Genomic DNA, 23,692 nt, shown 5'->3' with positions numbered 1-23,692 from the left:
TTACAGGTAGTCCTTGTTTAGCAACCACAATTGGGATTGGCAGCTCAGTCACTAAGCAATACAGTTGCTAAGTGGAAAATCACATGACCATGACTGTGCTTACAATTTTACTTCCTCCATCCTTTGGAATGCTCACCCATTATGCTGGGATAATTAGCAAGAAGGGGATTAAATGTGTTTATTTACATTCATTGGAGAGAAAGGGATTACAAGAGAGTAAGCAGGCACACAATGGGGAATACATATCAAAAGGAATGCACTGGTGCCAGCTGTTTGTCTACTGCACTTGTGGCTCTAAGCCACCAGTCCCTGAGGGGGCAAACAAAAGCCTTTAATGTGAACCTGATTAGGGTCTTGTCAATTTCAGGCAGCATCTGGGAGTCCACTAATTAAGGTCACAGTGCTGAGCTTGTTAACTTGTCATTAGCACTTTTTAGGGATCTACTGCACTGTGGAGAAAAGCAACTTGTTTAAGCAATCTCTCTACTCTGTGAGGGGGAAAAAGAAAAAAACGGGTCAGGCACAGAACAGTGTGTATTAACTGATTGTGATGGTGAACACATGACTGAGAGAGAGATGCTGCGAAGGACATAAATGCACACCTTGGTCACAACGTTATTTTTTCAGCCCTGCCATAACTTTGAACAGTCACTACAAAAGGCAGTCGGTAAGTGAGGTCTATCTGTATTCATTTCTGTCTGTTTTCCTGCACATTTATTATCCTTTTTTTATTTAAGAGAAATTTAACATCAGTATCCCAATTACATTGATCAAGTAATTAAGAAATTAAACTTGAAAGGAGGAATGTTTCAATTTCAACAGGGCTTAAATACTATATGTGGGCTGCAGAAATCCAGATGACCACTAGATGTCGTAAAGAGAGAGAGAAAATATTACCATTTTGTTGCCATCTAGCATTTATCAATATGGTACTCCTAAAGTAGTTAACAGATCTTTAAAAGATCTTATAAAAATTTGTCCATCAACCTCAGATAGGTTATTGCTGCTGTTTGTTATAGCTAAAAAATTACAGTAAATAACACCTGAAAATGTAGGAGCCAGAATGCATGATTTACGAACAATGTTGTGTGAATTCCCAGTAAAACAACAGTGAAAAAAGGATAGCAATTTCAGAGAAAAGGAATAGTGTGGAAAACTCTATCCTGCTTAACCTAGTAGTTTACTAGGTTCCCTTGAACAAGTCACTAAAAGGAGATAATACCATGTCCTTTACCTTGGATTGTTTGGAGAAAAATGGATTTTGCCAATTTCTTAAATAGATGTTAGAGTATGACCAATTGGATGCGCTCATTTTTACAGGTTTAGCTCATACTCTTGGTTGTACTGTTTCTGTAGAATTCATTAAAACAGATATATGTTTCTGAACAGAACCTTGCATGTCTGGGTCAGAACTGGAGTTCAGTTCCAAGATAAAGTGCCAGCTGAGATCTGTGAGAACCATTAAAAAAACCTTTTTAAATATTCATTTTGAGGAATAGGTTTTCAATTACTATTTGGTTATACCTCTCAACGTCCCTGGCACCCTTTAAAATCTTATCTGTTCTGCCTATTAATAATTGTTTATTTTCTTTCTTTTTTTGTTACTACTGTTATTTCATGTGAGTTGCATCAGATAATTAAACTGGATTATACTGAAAACATATGTAGGTTTTCCCCAGCTTGATGCTTTCCTAATGTGTTCTGTCGTCCCTAGCCCAAAACGTCTGAGAGGCACTAAAACAAGGAAGAGTAGATTATGTGAAGAATCATTAAAATGTGATAAATAAGGCGTACCCATCTGAAATGCTTTGAATATTCTTGCTTGAGGGATGGAGAGGGAACAGGTACAAATGACTGTATTACTGCACACTTTTACTCAGATGTAAATTGCTCCATCTGCACTACATCTTAGCTCCAGTTAAATAAATATTAATTATCTTAGTTCCTCATATTATGGCTGGTGTAATATTCAACAAGAAGTCATTAAATAAATTCTTTTTTAAAGTAAACAAAAAAGCAGATTAACTTGGGGAGATACACAAGTTAATTCCATATCCAGATCTTGTCATTCTTAATTTAATAATTCTATTTTGCAACATATATACAACGTACAAAAATAAGAAACATCCATTCCTACTTCTTCCATGAAAGCCACACTCCACAGACTAGCTTCGTAATAATTTAAATTATACAAAATTGATGGGATTTAATTTTGCAATAATACCTTAAAAGAGTGAAGTGTTAACCATCTATTTAGATAGTTACTTTCATTTACTTCCTCTGCTGATCTTTTTCCTCCTCCTAAAATTGGGGTATTAGAACCATGTGATGTGTTGTTATATAACTGAATCCCTGTCCACTCACTGGACTGATGAAGCTGTATTTTTTCCTCTTATATAATAATATCAGTTTTTCAGCAGAGTTTACTTTCCAAGACTTTTCCCCTTCTAGCACCCCAAGGCACAGTCCTACTGAATCAGTTACCATCTGCTCCAGTGTTTGCATTTAGCCTAGAGTGTTTGTGATCTCAGAAATATTTCCTGTAAATGGAATCCCTCATGCCAGGCATGTCACACAATAGATATATAATTGGATAAATTCTAAGCTGGGAACTTCAAAACAATAAGGCGAACTACATATTGTTCTGTAAAAAGTACATGGATCTCTCTCAGTTGAATGGCCTTTTGTTATTTACATATGAAACTACTGAAGTATATTTTTCTTGCATTACATAAAAAATAATCCAATTTAATAATTAAGATCAATAGCACTTTTCTTCCTTCCCCCGGTTTAACATATGATCTAGGCTTGTTGCATTTAACTATGAATATATGTTACTAGAGGACCTGGAGTAAGAAAAACATATATAAAGTTTGCTTTGTTAGATATAAGTAGATTTCTGGAGCAAGCTTGTAAATAAAATCATACCTGAATTTTACCAGCAAAATTTGAATGATAAAATATAGGGAAGTTATGAAATGCTGATAATTTATTTCTGTAAAGAATGAGCTATGCTTGTGATCATTAAAAATTACATTGAGTAGAAAGACATTTTCACCTGGCACCTAAGAAACAGGGTAAGGCCAAGTAAGCCGTTCTGGGGTGGACACTTGATAATTGGGTGCTAATTCTGAAAAGGCCTTAAGGTCCAAAGAAAAAAAGGTCTCCAGTAATGATGTTGGGTAGGCATTCTAGCTGGAATATAAAGAAGAGGGAATCAACACTGAACGCATTTTGAACCTGCAGGTGTCAATTACCTGTCATACAAGTGTTAAGCCAGGCTAAACAGCATAGATGAAGAATATGCTTTGGCTACTTTTTAAATAAGAATATATGAAGAGCAATTCTGGAGTTGTGAAAGAATGTAGATCTGGCTTTGAGAAGGGGGAATGGGAAAGTAGCAATGAACCATTAAAGGAGGCTATTCAATTCTGAGAAAGTTGAAGGCATGAGAAAATTTGATGTAAGATGCCCACAGAGAAGCTCTGACAGTCTTTCAAGATTCTCATATTCTACTCTATAACAGTAAAGAATATTCCTGGAATCCATGCTGCTTCTGTTTCTTGAACTTGCCTACCTTGAAGGGCTGATGGAGACAGACTAAGAACCCATGTTGCCTCTTTTCTCACAGTGGCCAACCAAAATATTTATGGGAACTTCTTGAGTAGGACCTGAATGCATCTTTTTCCACCTTAAGGCCTTTCAGTTAAGAGGTGATAACAAAATAAAATCCATTTCTAGGAGAGAGGATGAAAGCAGAATTTGTAATTTAAGGCAGATTGCTACTCCATCAGTCACACTGAATGCAGAAACATGTCATGCCCAAAATGGCAGAAGGATGAGGGAGGAGACACCAGCAGATCAGGGTGCAGATGACCATCTTCTGCCAGTACAGATGCCCCCAAGCAGACATTAATGCTAGGCCACAAGGCAGACCACCCCAACCTCAGTGGAAGGACACTACACTGTACAGGTTACTCCCAAAGAGACTGCAATTACTTCCAGGGCCTGATACAGTTAACACCCTCCTTACCAACAACAGCTAGGGTGAAGCTGTACAGGTGCATGCGTCTAGCCAGAAAGATACATAAACCATCCTGTCCTAGTTCCCCAATTGCTGGAAGCAACTTTGGCATCTAGCTCCCACTCTGTGCTCCTTATCTAGGTCGTCTCTTGCTTGCTCCACGCAGTGACTCGATTCAACCTACTGTATTGTATTGTATTGTATTGTATTGTATTGTATTGTATTGTATTGTATTGTATTTACATGACTGCCCAATTCTCAAGAGCAGTTCTGGGTGATTTACAGTTTGAAGAAACATGAAATCAAGGAATTAAAAATAAAAATAAATACAATATAAAATAGTATAATAAATCTTCAGAACATAAAAAACACCAGAATAACAGAAATGACTATAATATCAGAAGTAACAATAACAGAAGCAATAATAATAATCCTATTATAGAGAATACCTTTTTCCATGTTCCCCTGATCTTGGACTATCTGACCGTGCTTCAACATCTTCCCCTTCAGCTTCAGAAGAACTCAGCATGCCAACTCATACAACTTGTTCTTCTGTTCCTCAGTCTCTGTGCTGGCAATTGTATGTACAAATGTACACACCCCACCCTCCTGTCCTTCACCTTCGGTTCTGGGAACACTCACCTGACTCCTGCTCTTCATGCTAGCAAGTCAGCCCACAACAGACTGTTGCACTTCGTTGCTGGCCAGACCACAAAAACCTTATTTGTGCAATAAGATCAGAGTTTTATCTGTTTACACTAGTACTCTACTGCAGTAACTTGGATGGGGGCCGTTCTGCTGGACTATCACAGTGCTAACTTAACTTCAGCATTTTGCAGCCTTAGAACTGAAACCCATGGTTATCACAACAGTTTTTCAATACAACTTTTATTGGCTATTCCACCTAATTCTGAAGAACTGAATCTGTAAATTCTCCACATAAAACCTGTCTGTTGTATATGCAAGCCACAAATCAAGAACTGTCCTGTTTTAAATGATGTTCAACATGTAACAACAGATATTTTTATATGAAAGAAGAATTTAAACATTAACTTCTCCTCCCACAGCAGTTAGACCTGGTGTGAAGTATGTACCACATACCAAGCATAATATATTGGTAGTATGACTACTACAGTTTTAAAGTAAACATGTTGATACCTAGCATGAATATTTATTTTTGGACATGGTAAGTGTATTCGAAATCCTAACTGAAGTTTTTTCCCATGTGATAGTTTCTTCTAATTGAACCTCCAGGCCATGAATGTTGTAGGTAACACATCTGGAAAGCACCAGATTGAGGAAAGCTACCCTATTGATTGTTACCTGTTCCTTTTAACATTGAGAACTAGCAGTTACCTTTTTGTTATGGGCCCATCCACACATATTTGCACTGATGCGACCGTGATGTGACAGTGCCATGTTCCCACAACAGCCAAGTTTTTTTTTTCCTGTCAGTGCAGCTCAAATTTGTGATGCTGTGGTTCTAGAGGATTGGGGGTGGCATTTTCCCATTCAGGGGAACTCTTGCATCACCCTCCTTCTAGCTTTGTTGTTTATTCGTTTAGTCGCTTCCGACTCTTCGTGACTTCATGGACCAGCCCATGCCAGAGCTTCCTGTCAGTCGTCAACACCCCCAGCTCCCCCAGGGACGAGTCCGTCACCTCTAGAATATCATCCATCCATCTTGCCTTTGGTCGGCCCCTCTTCCTTTTGCCTTCCACTCTCCCTAGCATCAGCATCTTCTCCAGGGTGTCCTGTCTTCTCATTATGTGGCCAAAGCTGCTTGAACTCAAATCTCTTTAGTAGATTTCACAGGCAGGCTCATCAATGAATCCAGTCTTGATTCTTGTAGTCAGGTTTAATTATCCTACTTGATTTTTTTTTCTTACCTAAGTAGTATGTCGGAAACTCTTGTCTCTCACTACCTCCCACCCTGTGGGCTTAAGGGAGGTATTACCTTCCCCACTCACCCCATCCACACATGTAGAGACTGTACATTGCAACCTACAACCTGGTAGCAGCCTGTGGAAAAGTGCCTGGCTGGAAAAATCACAGGTTCATGGCATTATTACTGAATTAAGTATACATTTGTATGTAAGAGGAATGTTGTCTTGAGGGCCATGCAACCTTGCCCTCATATTCATACCTCCTGTGTTGGCCAGACACATACAGCATGTAGTGAAAAATAAAGGGGGGGGGATTTGTTTTTTCCTCTTTCCTTACAGAGCAGAGGTGAAGGGACTTCTATTGCTCCAGGAGCTGTTCCATATAACTCAAGGAACAGGACACTGAATGAGTAATGTCTTTACATCCTCCTGTCAGTTGGCTGAAGGGATGTTAATTATCTAATAGTGTTTGCTGTCTGGTCTTAATGTTCAGAGGTTGGTAATGTCTGGGATTGGTCTACAGAAACTGTGCCATTTGGATGCTAGATGCTTTTTCCTCAAACACAAAGAGTAGGAATTGCCCTGCTGAGCTGTACTAAAGCTTTGTGGGAGGGTGGGAATCCAAATCCATCTCCAAAGGGGGAGACTAATTTTCATCCACTGTTATAAGGTCATCACTAACCATGGATAACTTTTGGAAATAAGTTTGTTATATACTTTCTTTGTTGCCTCAATTATCTAGGTATTTTTAATTCCACCACCACTATGGAAATTCATACCTATACTGCCTTCCTATTACTGAAAGTAAGTATGTTTGGCAATAGTGATATGCTAAAGGAATCATCCACTAAAGGGAAAGAGCAAAAGAAATTTAATTTATTTTCAGTATAATGAAAAATAATAGGTTGCTTTTATGTGTATGTATACTTTCAAAAATAACTCAAGCCAGAAAACCTCTCTTTTACTGAAGATAAATGAATTTTGTTTGGGCTTGAATGTCCTATCATAAAGTAACCATAACACCAATAAATAGGCTTGATATTGCTGGACATTGCTTCCAACCAAATTAATCACTGTCATTTAATGTACTATTCTAAACTCATTTGTGGAAAATATAGATGCTGTACCAGACAGTTTAAACTACCTAATCCCTTTAAAATTCAAAAATAAAAAGATTAAATCGTTTATCAGTGCGGTACATCTGCCTATTCCATAGCAGCTTTTGTCATCTTATTTTCCTGGAACTATTAAAACCTCTTAGATAATATTTCATGCATTAATGTAATTTGGCCACCACTTTAAAACTCAGTTTTTGAAACCTGTTTTTGGGGGAGGAAAGCGGAGTACCACTTCTTACAAAATATTTTCCATTCTCATCCAAGGCTGTAAAAAGTAATGAACCTACAGCCTCCAACCAGGAGGAAAAAATTAATGAACAAGAATAATATTTTTATGTATGTGCTGCAGATGTATGTGCATATTTTTCAAACTTCTACAAAAAATGAACAGTTACCAGCACTAGTGGATTGGTTATAAAAAAGGTTGCATTCTTACTTCAACTCACTGTCTGCCTTGCTGATCCACTTTGACTCTAATCTGTTCATTTTTTTTCCACACATTTTGGTGTTTAGTGTCATAAGTAATACGCTGTGACTTCAAAACAGCAGTCAAAAATTGTAGACATATACTTGTCATGGGGCATCCCCTTGTATGGCTTTGTGGTCATAGAGCATATATTTTACTGGTACTTTTATTGGGACTTTTCCTCATTTCCTTTTTTATTTCCTACCATTTATATAATTTCTTGCTAGATTCTTGCACTATTATGTGTATTTATTTGTTCTAGGAAAGTACCAAGATGTGGTACTTTTTGTTGTATCAAAGACTTCTTCTCCCTCTTGGAACTTGAGTAATAAAATGCTGGTTTCTCTGTATGATCTCAAGAACAATTCACTAAGTCCTTACTCATGTACATTTCTCATTCATTAAAGGAGGGGGGAGTATGTAGGAGATCATGTAACATGTCTTGAAGTTAATTACGAGAGTATTGTATTGAAGTAAAGCCAATCAAGCTCTTCGGTGGATATATTGACTCATCGGTCATCACTTGATCACTACATTCATATGATTCTTACATCTAAGTGTTATCATAACAATGTGGGAAAAAGCATAGATATATAGTTGTCAGTCTGGTGACACATTAATCAGCCCCCATTCTTGTGGAATGTAGAGTGCTTTGCCACTGAGTTCCTTAGGAACAGTGCTACAGAAGTTTTGAAAGAACATTTTATTTTTGTTTATAATTAGCATCTTGCATAAGTAACCATAAATAATTTTGGTTCAGAATAACATCTTCACTAAAATTTTATGGGTTGTTTTTTTTTAGAATTACCACTTGTCTCATTCTTCTGGTTATTTTCACTGCCATTCTAACTTGGAAATGTAAACTGAATTTCATAATGGTTTTTAGATGTTTTATTTCCTTTTTCCAGGATAATCTGATCTTCTAGGAGGCCAATTTTCAAGGACAGTAAGCAACAAAAAATAAAATGTTCATTGTTAGAAAAGAGGAGTACACTGAAGGAGACAATGTGCTTTCCAAGTATGAGTATCAAAGGCCTCATCCTAATTAAAAAGATCTAACTGCTAGTGGAAAACATTCAGCACTGATGTCATGTACAAAAATATTTATAGTTTGCACTAAAATAATTGCATTATACTGGAAAACATTTAGTGGTCAGGCCAGTCCTCCAAATTAAAAAGAGAAGCAGGGAAAGTAAAAAAGAAAAGCTTGTAGCAATTCCATAGTGTACAGGGGAGTACTAATAGGAGCTTTTCCAGGTTTTGCAACTCAGAGTCCATTGACATGTTAATTCTTGGAGATGTCATCTTGGCATCCTCACATTAAAATAGTCTTGTGCATTGCTTCCATTGTCCTTTACTTGATTCTGCTTGAGGGAGGAAAGTAAGAAAATTATTCTAAATGCCAGATCCATCCCAAGAAAATATTTGTGAAATCAGTTTCTGATTGTGTCCTGCTCTATCCTTTTTCATTCAACAAGCAACTCTGGAACTCTAGCAGTTTTTGCCATAACTTGTGTTTAGATTAGTTGTGGTGTTAATTCAAGTCTCTTCCACAAACAGTAGTTCTAGTCTACCAGTTGCCATTTGGAGTGCATTTCCATGGGTCATATTGGAAAAATATTCTGTAGGCATTTGTAATACCACCTTCTTAACCTCAACAGCAGAGAGGGATTTGCCCAGATTGTGTGTGTGTGTGTGTGTTTATTTATGTATTTATCAAACTCCATGAAACCTAAGTTAGGAGGCTGCTACTAGTGAGCACTCACCAGAATCTGCTATTTAAACCAGTTGCTTCACCCTGCTAAGGATAATACCTGGATTGATGGGTGAACTTTCCGCTGTTTGCTTGCAGAGCAGATTCATTCACTTGCCACTTGATAAACCAGGTAAAATTAATTACTAGCAAGTAGACCTCTTGGTTAAACACCCCACCACCATCACCCCAATTAGCCTCGAATGCTAAAACCCACGAGCAGGTTTAGTCAAAAGCAACCAACCCTTCCTGTTTTTAATAATTTTCATATATTGTGTAGTGTCTAATTCTTCCACTATTAGACATTACATAGAACACCCTAGGAATGTTAGACTGTAATTACTCAGAAATTAATCTACTACTCTTGTATTCTGAGGAAGGATTTAGAGAAGATTAGCCACTGAGGAATAAAGTAGAGTTGAGATATACAGTAATCTACAGTCCCTGGTAGGACTTTGTATGTGTGTCTTTGTGTACCTGGTTAATTCATAGATGGGAGATGCCAGAAAATCATAGGCTAGACTGGAAAGTAAAAAATAAAAGGAAGGAGGAACATTTTTTTCCTTTTTTTATACAAAAAGTCCATAAGGGGTTTCCAGTCACCAATAAATGTAGATACTGTCTTTTCTCTAATCAAAGAAGTCAATTTATCCATCTCAGCAAGATCTGTCAGTTTGACCAACCATTCCTCCATAGTGGGTAGTGGTGAATCTTTTCATCTTTGTGCATATAATAATCTCACTGCAGTAATCATATATTAAAATAATCTTCCATGACTCTTTTCTGACTGTGTATCCATCAATCTGAAAAGCAAAACTTCTGGCTTTGCCATACAAATTTAGGTGTATCTTTTTGCCATTGTTTAAATGGTACATCGGTTGTCAAAACAGGTATTGTCTGAAACAAAAACATCATTCTAGGCAAGCCTTCCCAGAAGTATTGAACAGAGCATCATTGATAATAGGACATTGGAGTCATTGGGTTGTTGGTGTAATATGATAGGTGTTTTGTTATGCCTAATGTACTATCCCAGATGAGACCGTGCTGTACCACCTGTTCCTGATATACAGCAAGATAGGATCAGGTGGGTGTTAAAGAGTTGTATATTCTTATCTAAAAATAGTTCTATAGATTTCATTTAAACTTAAATCCAATTTCACTTTAGATTATGTATATTCAGAAAGGAAAGTTGTGTTGTATTTTCAAGAGCTTTTAAGTATGTGTGTTTAATAGTCTGACGAATTGTGCGATTTACTTCATACCAAATGAGATTGTTTCGTATTTAAAAGCAGTAACTCAGTGGGAATATTGTTTGACTACAAGAGAAAAAAATGTACTTATCTTCTAATAACCTGCCTAGCTGGCTGATTATAGTACAGGTTTCTGTAAGCAGACATGAAAAGGATGCCAAATTTATCTTTTCTGGCAATAATCACAGAGGAGTGGAGCTGGCTTAGAGTACTGGCAACTGAAGCTGAAGTGGTTAAAATGTAATTACTTGGCGCTCTAATATGTAAAATTAATGTTTTTTGACATTTTAATTTGAATCTGTTAGCCATTCCCACTTGGTCAACTGCAAAACCCTATCATGTAGTTGCTCAAGCTTCCTTCAGTCTGTATTAATGCTTAGCACTGTGTAGAGCACATTTCCAGTTTTTAGTTACTCTACAATAAAATGGTTGCAGTGCTGGACTAGGACTCAGGAGAACTGAATTCAAATTCCCACATTTCTGTAAAGTTCATCTGAATTCAAACACTATTTCCCAATCTTACAAGTTTGTTGTAAAAATGAAATAGAAAACCAGACATGGTGCTCTGAACTTTCTGGAAAAAATTGTGACACAAGTAAATGTGTGCTGGTTAAATTTATGTCTCATAAATTACTTTGAATGGTAAAATAGGAATATCATTGAGGACAGGATGGAATGGTTTTGATCCGTTCAAGGCTGAAACAGGTTTTATACCAATGTCACATTCTATGCTAGCCACTATAATGCACTGACTTTTCTTATGAAGACTCCTAGCCCCCACAAATTGTGGCAAGTTCTTAGCGGTATGGGGATACCAAGTCATCTTGTCTGCCTCCTGAAGAATCTATATAACGACCAAGTAGCAACAGTAAGAACAGACCACGGAACAACGGACTGGTTTAAGATTGGCAAAGTAGTACGGCAGGGCTGTATACTCTCACCCTACCTATTCAACTTGTACGCAGAACACATCATGCGACATGCTGGGCTTGAGGAATCCAAGGCTGGAGTTAAAATCGCTGGAAGAAACATTAACAATCTCAGATATGCAGATGATACCACTTTGATGGCTGAAAGCGAAGAGGAACTGAGGAGCCTTATGATGGTGAAAGAAGAAAGTGCAAAAGCTGGCTTGCAACTAAACCTCAAAAAACCCAAGATTATGGCAACCAGCTTGATCGATAACTGGCAAATAGAGGGAGAAATGTAGAAGCAGTGAAAGACTTTGTATTTCTAGGTGCGAAGATTACTGCAGATGCTGACTGCAGTCAGGAAATCAGAAGACACTTAATCCTTGGGAGAAGAGCAACGACAAATCTCGATAAAATAGTTAAGAGCAGAGACATCACACTGACAACAAAGGTCCGCATTGTTAAAGCAATGGTGTTCCCCGTAGTAACATATGGCTGCGAGAGCTGGACCATAAGGAAGGCTGAGAGAAGGAAGATCGATGCTTTTGAACTGTGGTGTTGGAATAAAATTCTGAGAGTGCCTTGGACTGCAAGAAGATCAAACCAGTCCAGCGATTTTCCTCCAGGAAATAAAGCCAGACTGCTCACTTGAGGGAATGATATTAAAGGCCAAACTGAAATACTTTGGCCACATAATGAGAAGACAGGACACCCTGGAGAAGATGCTGATGCTAGGAAGAGTGGAGGGCAAAAGGAAGAGGGGCCGACCAAGGGCAAGATGGATGGATGATATTCTAGAGGTGACGGACTCGTCCCTGGGGGAGCTGGAGGTGTTGACGACTGACAGGAAGCTCTGGCGTGGGCTGGTCCATGAAGTCACGAAGAGTCGGAAGCGACTGAATGAATGAACAACAACAACAAGCCCCATTTATGGAATTTTAGAAGAGCCAGACATTGATCTTCCATCTATAATTCTCCCATAACCTTCCAGTGTCTTACTTTCTACAAAATGCTGTTAAAAATAGAAAGTCAGAAAAAGGCATTGTGTCTTTTGATAAGCCGCTCCTTCATTATTTATATTTTATGTTTTATTGTTTTACAGATTTATGTATGACACAGAAGGAGATTTTTGCCTCAGAAAGTAATATAAGATGATAAAAATAAAAAACATGTCCTAGGTTGGAATATTCAGCATATATTAGAAAGTAATTTGTATTTAACTGAGTAAGACTTAATATCAATTACAAGAAAAAGAATTGTTCAAAACCCCAGATTTCCTAACATCTAATACCATGGTGTAGCATTCCTATATTGTGGAAAAAATGTGTTATAGAATAGGGTACTAAAGTAATATTCCATTGTTACATAATCACAATATGTAAACCAGTGGTAAAACTTCTTAAATCAGTTAAAGGAAATATATTATCTCTAGTTGCTGCCATACTAACATATGGCATATGGATATTTTATTCAATGTCAGGTTCTGGAAAGTTGAGATCCCAGTGCTGGAACATTCCTAGATTTTATTTTACAGTATTTTATTTTCCTAATAGCAAACACAGGGATTATGGACTAATATTTAGCAGCAGCTAACTGCTGATATTACCAAACCTTCAGGTGCTTTCACACGAGCTATTTTCTCCTGAGCTGATAAAAGTTTATATATCTTAGCAATAACATGCTCATCATTACTACACAAGTCCAATTTAAATGGAGTTTTCTCATTTGCAAAGTTATAAATCTTCTTATCCAAATCAAATCTTTCTGTCAATTGCATATAAGTAAACCAATGACAAGTGTAATGCTCCATTTCCAATTCTTCTCTTGTTTTTAACTTAGGTTCTCCTTCAACAAAGTAACTTAGCATATGTCAACCATGTTGGTTTCATACTCATCTCTCTTCTGAAAAAAGCTTATTGGGGTGACAACCATAAAGGAACTTTAGGGGACAATCTTGTTTTATATTTATTCCGAATTCTCAATATGGCACACCTAATAAAATGATTTTTAAAATCTGTATTAACCTTAGGCTTCTCATACCATAAATAGGCGTGCCACCCAAATCTTAAGTCATGACCTTCCAACTTTAATAACTTCTTGTTCCTGAAAGTCACCCACTCCTTCACAAATCTTTGCATTTTTCTATTTTTCCTCTGTTTACCATTTGCATATTGATGGTTGAAATCTTTTGGAAACTTAGTGAGACAATAGCTACCTTTGCTGAAGCCATATTGGTATGTTTTCAGTAAAACTGTCTTTCCATGTGCTTCGCAATTTTAGGTTTGAGCAGCCAACCCAAAAAAACTTATGAAAGTAAGAACTCCATAACTTCCTGTATCCTTCTAGATCACTCTTTAAAAATTGGCATATAATGACCTTTTCCAATCTTCTTTTTACAAAGGGGGCACAGAGAAGGATCACTTTCTCTGGTTTGCCCAGTTGATATCTATGGCCACAATTGGATGACACACACAGAAGGAGCGGTGAGTAGCCTCTGCACTCTGCAAGTCATGCAGTAATATCAGTGAATCATCCACAAAAACATCATGACTGTCTGCAGCCAGGAAGCTATTGCATCTAGATTTCTATGTGTGCTGAAACCCCGTGCAGGAGGTGCTAACATTATTTATGCAGAGGATAAATAAGTGAATAGATCAGTTGTATGATAACAAGGTGTTCTAAACCTAAGCCACTGTCTGGAGGAAGTGGCAGCTGTGTGTATAAGACCTTGTCATAATTGGAAGAGGAAATGCAAGTACAATTGGATAGTACATTTTGGGGACTACCATAAATTCATTTGTGAAACTACCTCTGTCGATTAGGTCTTCTATCCTGTACTGCTTGTTGCTGCTCCCACATTGTTATTTTTATTAATACTAAATTAATTTAGAATATAGAAGATATCAACATTATTGTCCTTGGTGTTTACATCATTATTATACAGACCAGATTTGGTTTGACAGATAAGTTTAAGAAAATGGCAGGAAAGACTCAGAGCTGCAAATGATGCACAATAGTGATACAGAATAATTTGAGCTGAAAAAAATAAAAGACTTTTTACCAATGAAATAAGTCTGGAAGAGAAAATAAATGGAAGTAATAAAAAGGAAAAGGAAAGAGTCTTGACAAAACTGAGATGAGAAAAAATGATGTTGCAGGGAACATCACAGCAAAGCCACAGAGGCCGAGGGCATAAAGGACAGAACTGTGAAACAAATCATGTGGAAGGAGTGATGTACAGTGGCATACAGTCTGTTCCCTTGTTTGCTCCTGCTGGCTAAAGGAAGGAAGTGTGGGAGGAATTCCATAACTTTGGATCTTTGGATCTTTCCACGGAAATGTGGTGATTTAAAACAAAACGATGCCAAAAAGAGAGAGAGAGAGGGAGAGAATGCAGAATCCAAGCACTATGGCAACGAATAAAAATGTGCATGTGATGAAGAAAGCTCTGCTTCCAATATAGAGTGGGTTGTACTTCTTAGCAGAAAAAAAAGAACCATTAGCAAATGAAATCTGACTATTTACAGCCAAAGCAGTAAGATGACTATTTAAAAATAACGTATGTGTGGGTTTTGCAAAGAACTTTACAGCCCTATTTGTGATTCCCTTTACATGGGTACATTCTGCTAGGTATATTGATATCCTCATTAAATTCCATGGAGAATGTTTAAGTTTATGAGGAAGTTTTCCATTAGCATCAATGAATGTTAAATGTATTTTCTTCCATTTCAGTGTGGTTTTTACTATTTGTATCAAGAGGATGGTACAAGTGGTGGAATACAGTCACATCTTAAACCCTGGTTTCCTGATTAAAGGAATTTCAGGAACCACAGCTTTTCTGAGTGAAATTCTGGAGACTCCAGTTGACCAGCAGCTGTTCAGGGTTAATTATGTTAATTATGTCTTAAAGAGGTGTTCTTATTCACTTCTTCCAGGGGGTATTCCACTCTTCGTATCTATCATACTCCTAGGCTCCATTTTTCTTTTCTGTCTGTGACTGAATTCCATGATTACTGAAAGTGCTCTGCCTTTGTTTAGCTAGGTCTTTGGGACAGGAGCTGCCTATACACAAAAATACATGAACACCTTGGAATAACATTTTTCTTTGTGCTCCCATTTTGATTATCAGCATCTGCGATACTAGTGTTAATTTTATAGAGAATAGTTTTGTTATATCAGTACTACTAAAGTAGATACTTTAAAGATCTCTTAATCTCAGTGGAAAAGTTTAATTGAAATATGCACTTTAACTTTTTAACTGAAATCATGGAATCTTACAGTTGGACGTGGCCATTTCATCCAACTCCATGCTCAATACAGGTAAAAATTCAGGTTCAATCCCTGTTGACCATATAGAGATGTCTGTGTACTGTAGTTACAGTCCAAATTAAATATCCCAAAGAAACAGCTATTTAGTGAGCCACAAGCGTGCATATTTTTGGAGTTTAATTTTTTTGCAAATTTCCTGACACCTTTTCCCCATCTATGGTATGGAGAAAAAATGCATCCAATAATGAGAGCTGTATTCTACCATTAATAAGGTATTTCTTTAAAATATGTGAGCAAAGAGGGATTCCTTTGGGGATAAATAATTTGTATGTACTCCAGATGAATTCCAAAGGAAACCCTTCTCAACCTAAAAAGGATGAATGCTTTCCATGAATTTAGAATATAATAAAAATAGGCCCACAATCCCCTAACTGGAAGATTATTGGAATATGGAACTGTTGATTTGTTGGTGGATATCTTCCCTGGTAGCTCCTGATCTGTGTGTGGAAAGTTTTCCAGATGCAGATCTATAGTTAGCAGTATCAGTAATAGGCGCCAAACCAGGTTTTCTAGGGCTAGGATTGAAGATGATCCAAGGTCTTAGGATTCAAAGTCAATGCATTTTTTGACGAGCCCCCACCAATGGAGCCATTACCTATGCTAACTTAGAGTTGGCAAGAATATACCTTCCTCATTGAAATAGGGGTGGAAAAAAATAGGAAAACAAAAACTAGAGTTTTTGGCCAACAGTAGCAGATTTCCTATCCTTTCACTGTCCCTCATCATTCCTTTGGGATTATTTTGTAGTTCAGAAAAAAATACCCGCTTTGAGAATCACTGCTAATGTAAATCTTTTCAGCTGCCCAGTTAACATTCAAAAACTTTCCTGATATAAAGTCTAGCGCTCTAATCTAACCTTCCCTAACTTGATGCTCTCCGGATATTGACCTAAATGGCTGGGTGTGATAGGTATAGTAGTCTGATTATGTGCTATCAAGTAGTTTTTGACTCCTAGTGATCACATATAGATTTTCTTCATGATAATACTGTAGTCTAACTCTCCTGAAAGGCACCAGGTAAGGGAAGGCTGCCATAGCTACCACAACTCATTGTTTATATCATGGTGTGCATGAGGTACCATAGATATTTAACACTTCAGTGCAGTCAATTTACTAATTTTCAGGTTTGCATCTGTTGCTTTTCATTGTATAGCCTGAAAAACAGTTTGTGCTGTATACGTGAACCTTACAGAATCAACGTTTCTTTGGATGTTAGTTAAAAATGTTAGGGTGCTTAAGCAGAATATGACTTGAAGGTATAAAAACATATAGTTGTTTGTACGTGCAGATGTACATCCAAAAAGATAGAAATCAGAATATGATTTCTACAAGAATGGAGGCATCGAATATTGGCCTCAACAACACCTCACATACTGTATCTACACAAATGATGCAAAAGTCTAATTTTACAGAAATGTAGCAGCTGCTTCCAAGCCTTATGTGGTAGGCACCCACATAAGAAACCCACCTAAAAAAAATAAGTAATTATATAGCTTTGCCCTATTCAAATAAAATCAGGCCGGGGGAAACACTAAAGCACTTTCAAGGCATAACAAATGCATCTTGTCATCTATCTTTGCTCGAATATCTGAAGCCCAAGCGTTTGATGTCTCTCATCTGTATCAAAAGGTGATCTTCATTTTTTTTTAAAGTACCAAGTAAGGGAAAGGTAATCTTAACAATAAGAAAGCATATATGTGGGAGTCAGCACAGATGTAACTAAATCCAGATTCTCTTCTGAATGAAGGGAATGTTCCAGTAAAGTTCACATAATAAAAATAAGAGCTGTTTTTCTCCTCCTTGGTTAAACTTGGATTCACATGTGTAGGATTTCTTGGGGCTTTCATGTGGCTTGACTTTAGCACCATACAAAATCATACTGTGGGAGAAAAAAAATCCCCCCAAAGAGCAGGGTTGGGGGTACTAAAAGTCAAAACATCTTTAAAGGCCTGCAATGTGAAATAGACCTACAATGTGAAACCAATATAGAAGAGATGTTCCAGTGGAAATAGGTTGATATTCTGAACTGGAACACAACAAGCAGAATTTAATCTCTCAGCACTGTATTAGGTGTATGCTTACATGTCTTGGAGTAAAATCAATAGCTAAAAGATGATTGATGTTATCTATAATAAACAGAATTACAAATAGTTCCACTGTTTGGAATACCCTTGCAGACAGTGACCGTTTCTCTTAATCATCTTTGCTGGCTTGTTATGTAAACTTCAGACCCCAGAATTCCCCAACTAGCATAGCTGTTGTAAATTGCCTAGTTGGAAAACTCTGATATAAATGTTCATTTACTTCCCTCATCCTTTTCCATGTCTGTTCAATAAAGCATAGTTCTTGTATTGTACATCCCAGTCAGTTGCCCTCTGGTTTTATTAGGTGTGAGGCACATATTTTGGGCTCAGATTTTCCACTTATAAGTATCTTTGCATTAGAAGAAACCAAGACTGCAAGGGGTTATGGATAAAGCAATTGGGCTGACATAATTATATTTTTACATAATGAATTATTGATGTGTGGAATTCACTGCTAGCAGCTGTAGTGATGGCCACCTCATTCATTCATTCATTCATTCATTCATTCATTCATTCATTCATTCATTCCCCTCTGCTGCAATACCTCCCAGGAAAGACAGAAAAATAGTACATCAATTTTCTACCAGATTTCTACTGTGTTATTACTAACATAGTAGCCAAAGTTTGTGTGGCTAGAGTGAAAATGTGGCGGCACTTAATGCAAATGTGATAAATTTTCCAGCCTTGTTTTACTAATTTTATTATCTTATTGATTTTACTAATTTCATTTTCTTAATTTTATCTTCTTTAACTTCTTTTAGTATTCCTGATCTTCGATCATAACAATAGATTTGACTTGAATTTATTTATTTATTTAAAGGAACAAAACAAATTTGTAGAAAGGATATTTTTATATATTCAGTAAATTTCAGTCTTTGCTCTTTTTGTTGTTTATTTTTTAAATTCTGCCATTAAGTGACCATTAAGTTCTGCCATTAAGTATTTTATTTAATAAATAAGATACTTAGGTCAGATATCAATTTGATTTCATATAACTTTTCCTTTATAAAGCTTGATTTTGGCTGGATTATGGTCTGTATAGTTTCCTTGTGTATTTGTTTAAGGCATTTATAAGGGTTGTTTACATAAAAAGAAAAAATAATTAAAATAAAATTATTTTAGCTAAATTAATCATAAGTGTATTTCATTTACTAACTGCCTAGAGTCCTCCTTTTGGGAGAGGTGGGCAGTAATAGAAAGTTGAAAAATAAATAATAAATAAATAAATTTATTATTTTTATATACTGCTGTAATCAAAAAACTGAAAGTTTATCTGGTGAATCATTTAATTGAGGCAAATTCTGTAAGAGCACCCCAAATTCTCTTTATGTAATATGTGTACTCTTCTCATTCCTTTTGGCTATTTCAACTGGGCCATCCAGAGTTGCTTATCTGATCTTTGAGTGTAGTTTGTGTCCTCCTAGTAGACTACTAGTAGCATACAAAGTAGTATATGTAGTTAAAATACAGACACTGTCTGGGTGAGATATATGTAGTGCTTGCTCATTTCTTTCTGTCATGCCTGTTACATCAATAAAACCATTAACATGCACACAAGAAGCAGCTTATATAGTGAAGATAACAACATCTTGCCAGAGAACGTTGCTCTCTGTTACTAATCAATATGGATGTCATTTCTAGAGTGCTGAAAAGCTGTTGGGTTCATACAAGCTATAGGCAATAAGGAGAAGAGGCATCCAAGAGTCTGTTTTAATAATGCAGGATGCGTTGTTCAGCTAGACTCTGTGCACCCAAATAATACTAATTTATGAACCTTCTTCTGACATAAGACAGAAGGCTATTTGATAACATCAAGATGCAATAACGTGAATAGAATCTTAAGTTAGAAGACTTTTTGCAAGCCATCTAGTCCATCCCTATCTTTGATAAAGAAAATCCAGTGCTGGAATATTTCCAACAGAAGGTATTTTGAATACCTCCAGGGAGACTGGACCCATAAATTAGAGAACTTTTTTCCTTGTTGAATAGCTCTTACTATTGAGCAGTGGAACCCATTACTTACAAAGGTTTTGCATTCTCCTTTACAATATAGATATGAAACAAATGTTCTAACTGCTTTCACATTAAATGACTGTAGGCCATGCATGTCTTCAGGAATTTGGGACAGATGGGGAAAAAAGTCCAATATCACATTTTGTCCCTTTGGACCATACAGGTAGTCCTCGCTTAACAACCACAATTGAGACCAGAATTTTGGTTGCTAAGCAAAGCGGTCATTAAGTGAATCCAACCTGATTTTATGACTTTTTTTTGCAGTGGTTGTTAAGTGAATCACTGTGAGCATTAAGCAAACCATGTGGTTGTTAAGCAAATCACTCGGTTCCCCACTGATTTTGCTTGCCAGAAACTGGCTGGGAAGGTCAAAAATGGTGATCACATAACCATGGGACACTGCGACAGTTATACATGTGAGCTGGTTGCCGTGCACCCAAATTGTGATCACATGAACTGGTTGGGGAATGCTGCAATGGTCATAAGTGTGAGGACCAGTTGTGAGTCAGGTTTTTCAACCGTTATAAGTTCAAACAGTCACTAAATGAATGGTTGTTAAGCGAGGACTACCTGTACAGTATCAGATCTCCATTTCTTAAGCTACAGAGATTTTGGGCCTTCCCCACTTGCACCTAATCATGGCACAAACATTTCTGGCAGCAGCGTTTTTCTGTTGTGTCCCCATGACACTAGTTTTATTTCTTCTCCAGCCCACAAATGAGACAATGGTTCAATTGGCCTTAGGGTAAAAGTAGTATTTTCCTTCTTATTCTGACATCATCCAAAGCCTCAAATATTAGGCTTTGTCCCCTGTTACTTAGGAGAGAAGTCTAAGGATTGCAGTTTCTTGAAAGGGAGGAAATAAAGGCAGAATAAGGACTGATAATGGGAAGATAGTAGAAACAGTTCCTTTAAGAGTCATTAGTACTTATATGTGTCGCTTGCTGTTTGTGATTGCTCCTAACAGATATTTAAATTTACTGGCAAAGAAGTATTTAGGCCTGTTAGGAGAAAAGCTTGGCTTTGTCCCTTTTCTAATGGAGTAAACAAAGATTTCAATTTAACTGAGACCTCTAATTTTTTGCTAATTCAAGGATAAGTGCATGACATTTCATTTCAGCAATGGTAGCATCATTTACAGTATATCAAGCTGTGATATCAAAATGACATGTGTCATGATGTCATCACACCAATAACATGGTTGTGATGAGTCATGTAATTTTCATACTGATATCATGACACGTATCATTGGCTTGTGAGCAGTGGGAAAAAGCCTTTTGTATTGTTCTAGTAAATATGTTAAATGTTTTAGTATATTAAGTTTGATAACTGACTCATCTTCCTAGAAGGCAAGAATCTAGACTTCTACTTCCTCTTAACTGTTTGAAAGTTAAGTGTTTGCAGGCAGATGCATATTTGTCTGTACACAAGCAACTCCATTTTGTTTACACACAAAAAAAGACTTATGGAGAGTACAGAGTCTTCAATTTGAAAATAGGGATTCACTCACAGTGCTAAGGCCTAATATTTGTTGTGGCTTAGTGAGATTGTGAATCCAGCAACTGTGGCTTTGTGCTGTGTCTGAATCCATCAATGTTGGTTTAATCTAGAAATTGTAATTAGAAATTGTGGTCTAGTGCCATGTATGCACCCAGCCATAGGCTAAATCTTGATTCTTAAAGACAATTTAAAAACACATATTGATCCATTGTAACTCAAACTGGTGACGGGCACAACGTCCTAAAATCAAATTTGAAGCCATGCATAAGAGAGGAATTGGAAGACGGTAGCCATAATCCCACATCCTGGCCTTCAGTCTTATTTCTCACTGACATCATACTGGCTGTGTCCTTGGTTTTCCCAAGATGTATGAGTATGAATTACATTAACTCAAAAACATCTTCCTTTACATCTGCAATAAGCCTCCAATCACACTCAAGAGGTTGTGCATATAAATTGTGAGTAATAGGGATGTCTATTCTTTCCAGCCCAAGGCAATAGGCAGATCAGGCTGGGGACTACAGAGAAAAAATCCCCCCCCACCATTCCCCCTGGGAATCCCTATGGGAGAGGCATTTTGGCAGGGGCTCATAATTTTGGCAAGAAGTCCATTCTAGGCCCCCGTCCCCTATCCATCCTGTGACCCAAAGCAGAGCATATGCAGCCCACCCTGTTTCTAGTGCATACATACACACAGCTGCAACACAAGGGAAAAACAGCAGCACATACAGATACAGCTCATTGGTTTATTGCACGAAAGGAAATTCAGACACATCTTATGTTGAGTGGTGATAAAGAGGATGGAAAGAGTTCCAGAACCAGTTATTAATTATGAATATAAATTTACCTTAATCCTTTTGGTATTATTTTCCAATTAAGCTTTGCAAAGTTTTAAGGAAACAGAACATTAGACTTTTACAGGTGTGATCTTATATACACACACAGACACACCCATCTTAAATTGAAATGTACCTGTAATTTGACATAATAAATAAAAATTGCAAAAATTAGTGATGGCTGTTGGTCACACATGATGTAACACAGAGCTAATAGATCTCAAACCCAGCTTATATGTCCCCTTCCACCTCTTTCTAGACATATATTTCAGAGTTCAGATTTAAATAAAATACCTCCATATGTTCCTGATTAACACAGACACTTAGCTGCATAGAGACTGGGGAAATTCTATACTACAAATTTAAACCACTTTAAAACAGTCTTGATACCCCTGTTCCTTGGCTCAGAACCTTGGGAATTATAAACCTATGATAGTGTTGAGAACTCTCAGCAACTACACAAAGTTGTAATTCCCAGAGTTCCTTACAGGAAAGGGAGATGAGGAGACTGTTAAACATGTTTAGCAGTGTCTCAGGTCAGTAATACAAAATGTTTTGAGATATGCACCTAAGGCAGAGCAATATAGCACAATGGAATTGCATTCTGAAAGAGAGATTGAGTTACTGATCAAACAGAAGAATGCAGGAAGGGTTGGCAGATTTGCTGTTATTTCAGTATATATAATTAATTGAGAATTGCTACCACCATCCAACTGTTTTTCTCACAGTATGTTAGCCCTTTGAGGTAGTCCAGGCAAGAAGCACAACAATGAATACTAACTCTATCTTTATTGTAAGGTTACATTAACAGAATCTTGCAAGTCTGAAAGTACAGTATTCCTTCCCTCCTTTCCTTTTCCTTTTATATCTTATTTATATCTGCTGTCTTTCACTCTAGATAAATAATCAGGAATATTATTCTAGTAACTAATATATAGAGATCCAGTTTGGTATAAAGGCTAAGCACCTGGCTAGAAATTGGGAGACTTCTCGGTGAGTGTGAGCCAATCCCTCTCTCTCAGCCCAAGGAAGAAGGCAATAGCAAAGCACTTCTGAAAATATTGCCAGGAAAATTGCAGAAATTTGTCCAGGCAGTTTCCACGAGTCAAAACTGATTCAAAGGTGCACACACACACACACAAAATAAAACAAAAAAGCCTAATACAAAAAAATATTATTTATACTTTAGAGAGAATGTGTTGGAAGAATTAAGGTTTTACTCATGAGTTTTAAGTACAATGTCCAAAGAAAACACTTGAAGAATGCCAAGATGTTGCCTTAATTCCAATATGTTTACAATCACAAAACTTTCAATTTTGTGCCTTAAATGCAGAACTATTATTTTACTGTAGTATCTTCTTTCTTCATCAGGGACAATATTGTTGACTCATTATAGGTCATAATTCAGAAATACTTATACCTTTCTTTTTTTAAAGAAAAATCAGTTTTTGATTTTTGACAATGTATTTTGTTCCCAATCTCCAAATCTTAGCTGATGATGTAGTTACAATTGCATGCCAAAG

General features: G+C 36.9%; 1 protein-coding gene across 4 annotated transcripts in view; it reads left to right on the top strand.

Annotated features, from left to right (window-relative positions):
- The window catches only part of BCL2 (BCL2 apoptosis regulator), a 127,649-nt gene that overhangs the window by 35,148 nt on the left and 68,809 nt on the right, over nucleotides 1–23,692 (top strand). Inside the window, exon 3 of one of the 4 annotated variants that reach the window (XM_063298800.1) lies at nucleotides 13,810–14,140. The exons of the other annotated variants lie outside the window; for them this stretch is intronic. Coding sequence (XP_063154870.1) covers nucleotides 13,810–13,851 — 42 coding nt within the window. The 3' untranslated portion in view covers nucleotides 13,852–14,140. Of the gene's footprint in view, nucleotides 1–13,809; nucleotides 14,141–23,692 lie in introns of those variants that run through there. 4 annotated transcript variants of the gene reach the window in all.

This window comes from Candoia aspera, chromosome 3, assembly GCF_035149785.1.
Source record: "Candoia aspera isolate rCanAsp1 chromosome 3, rCanAsp1.hap2, whole genome shotgun sequence".
NCBI lineage: Eukaryota > Metazoa > Chordata > Lepidosauria > Squamata > Boidae > Candoia > Candoia aspera.
This window is presented reverse-complemented; position numbering and strand designations above follow the sequence as displayed.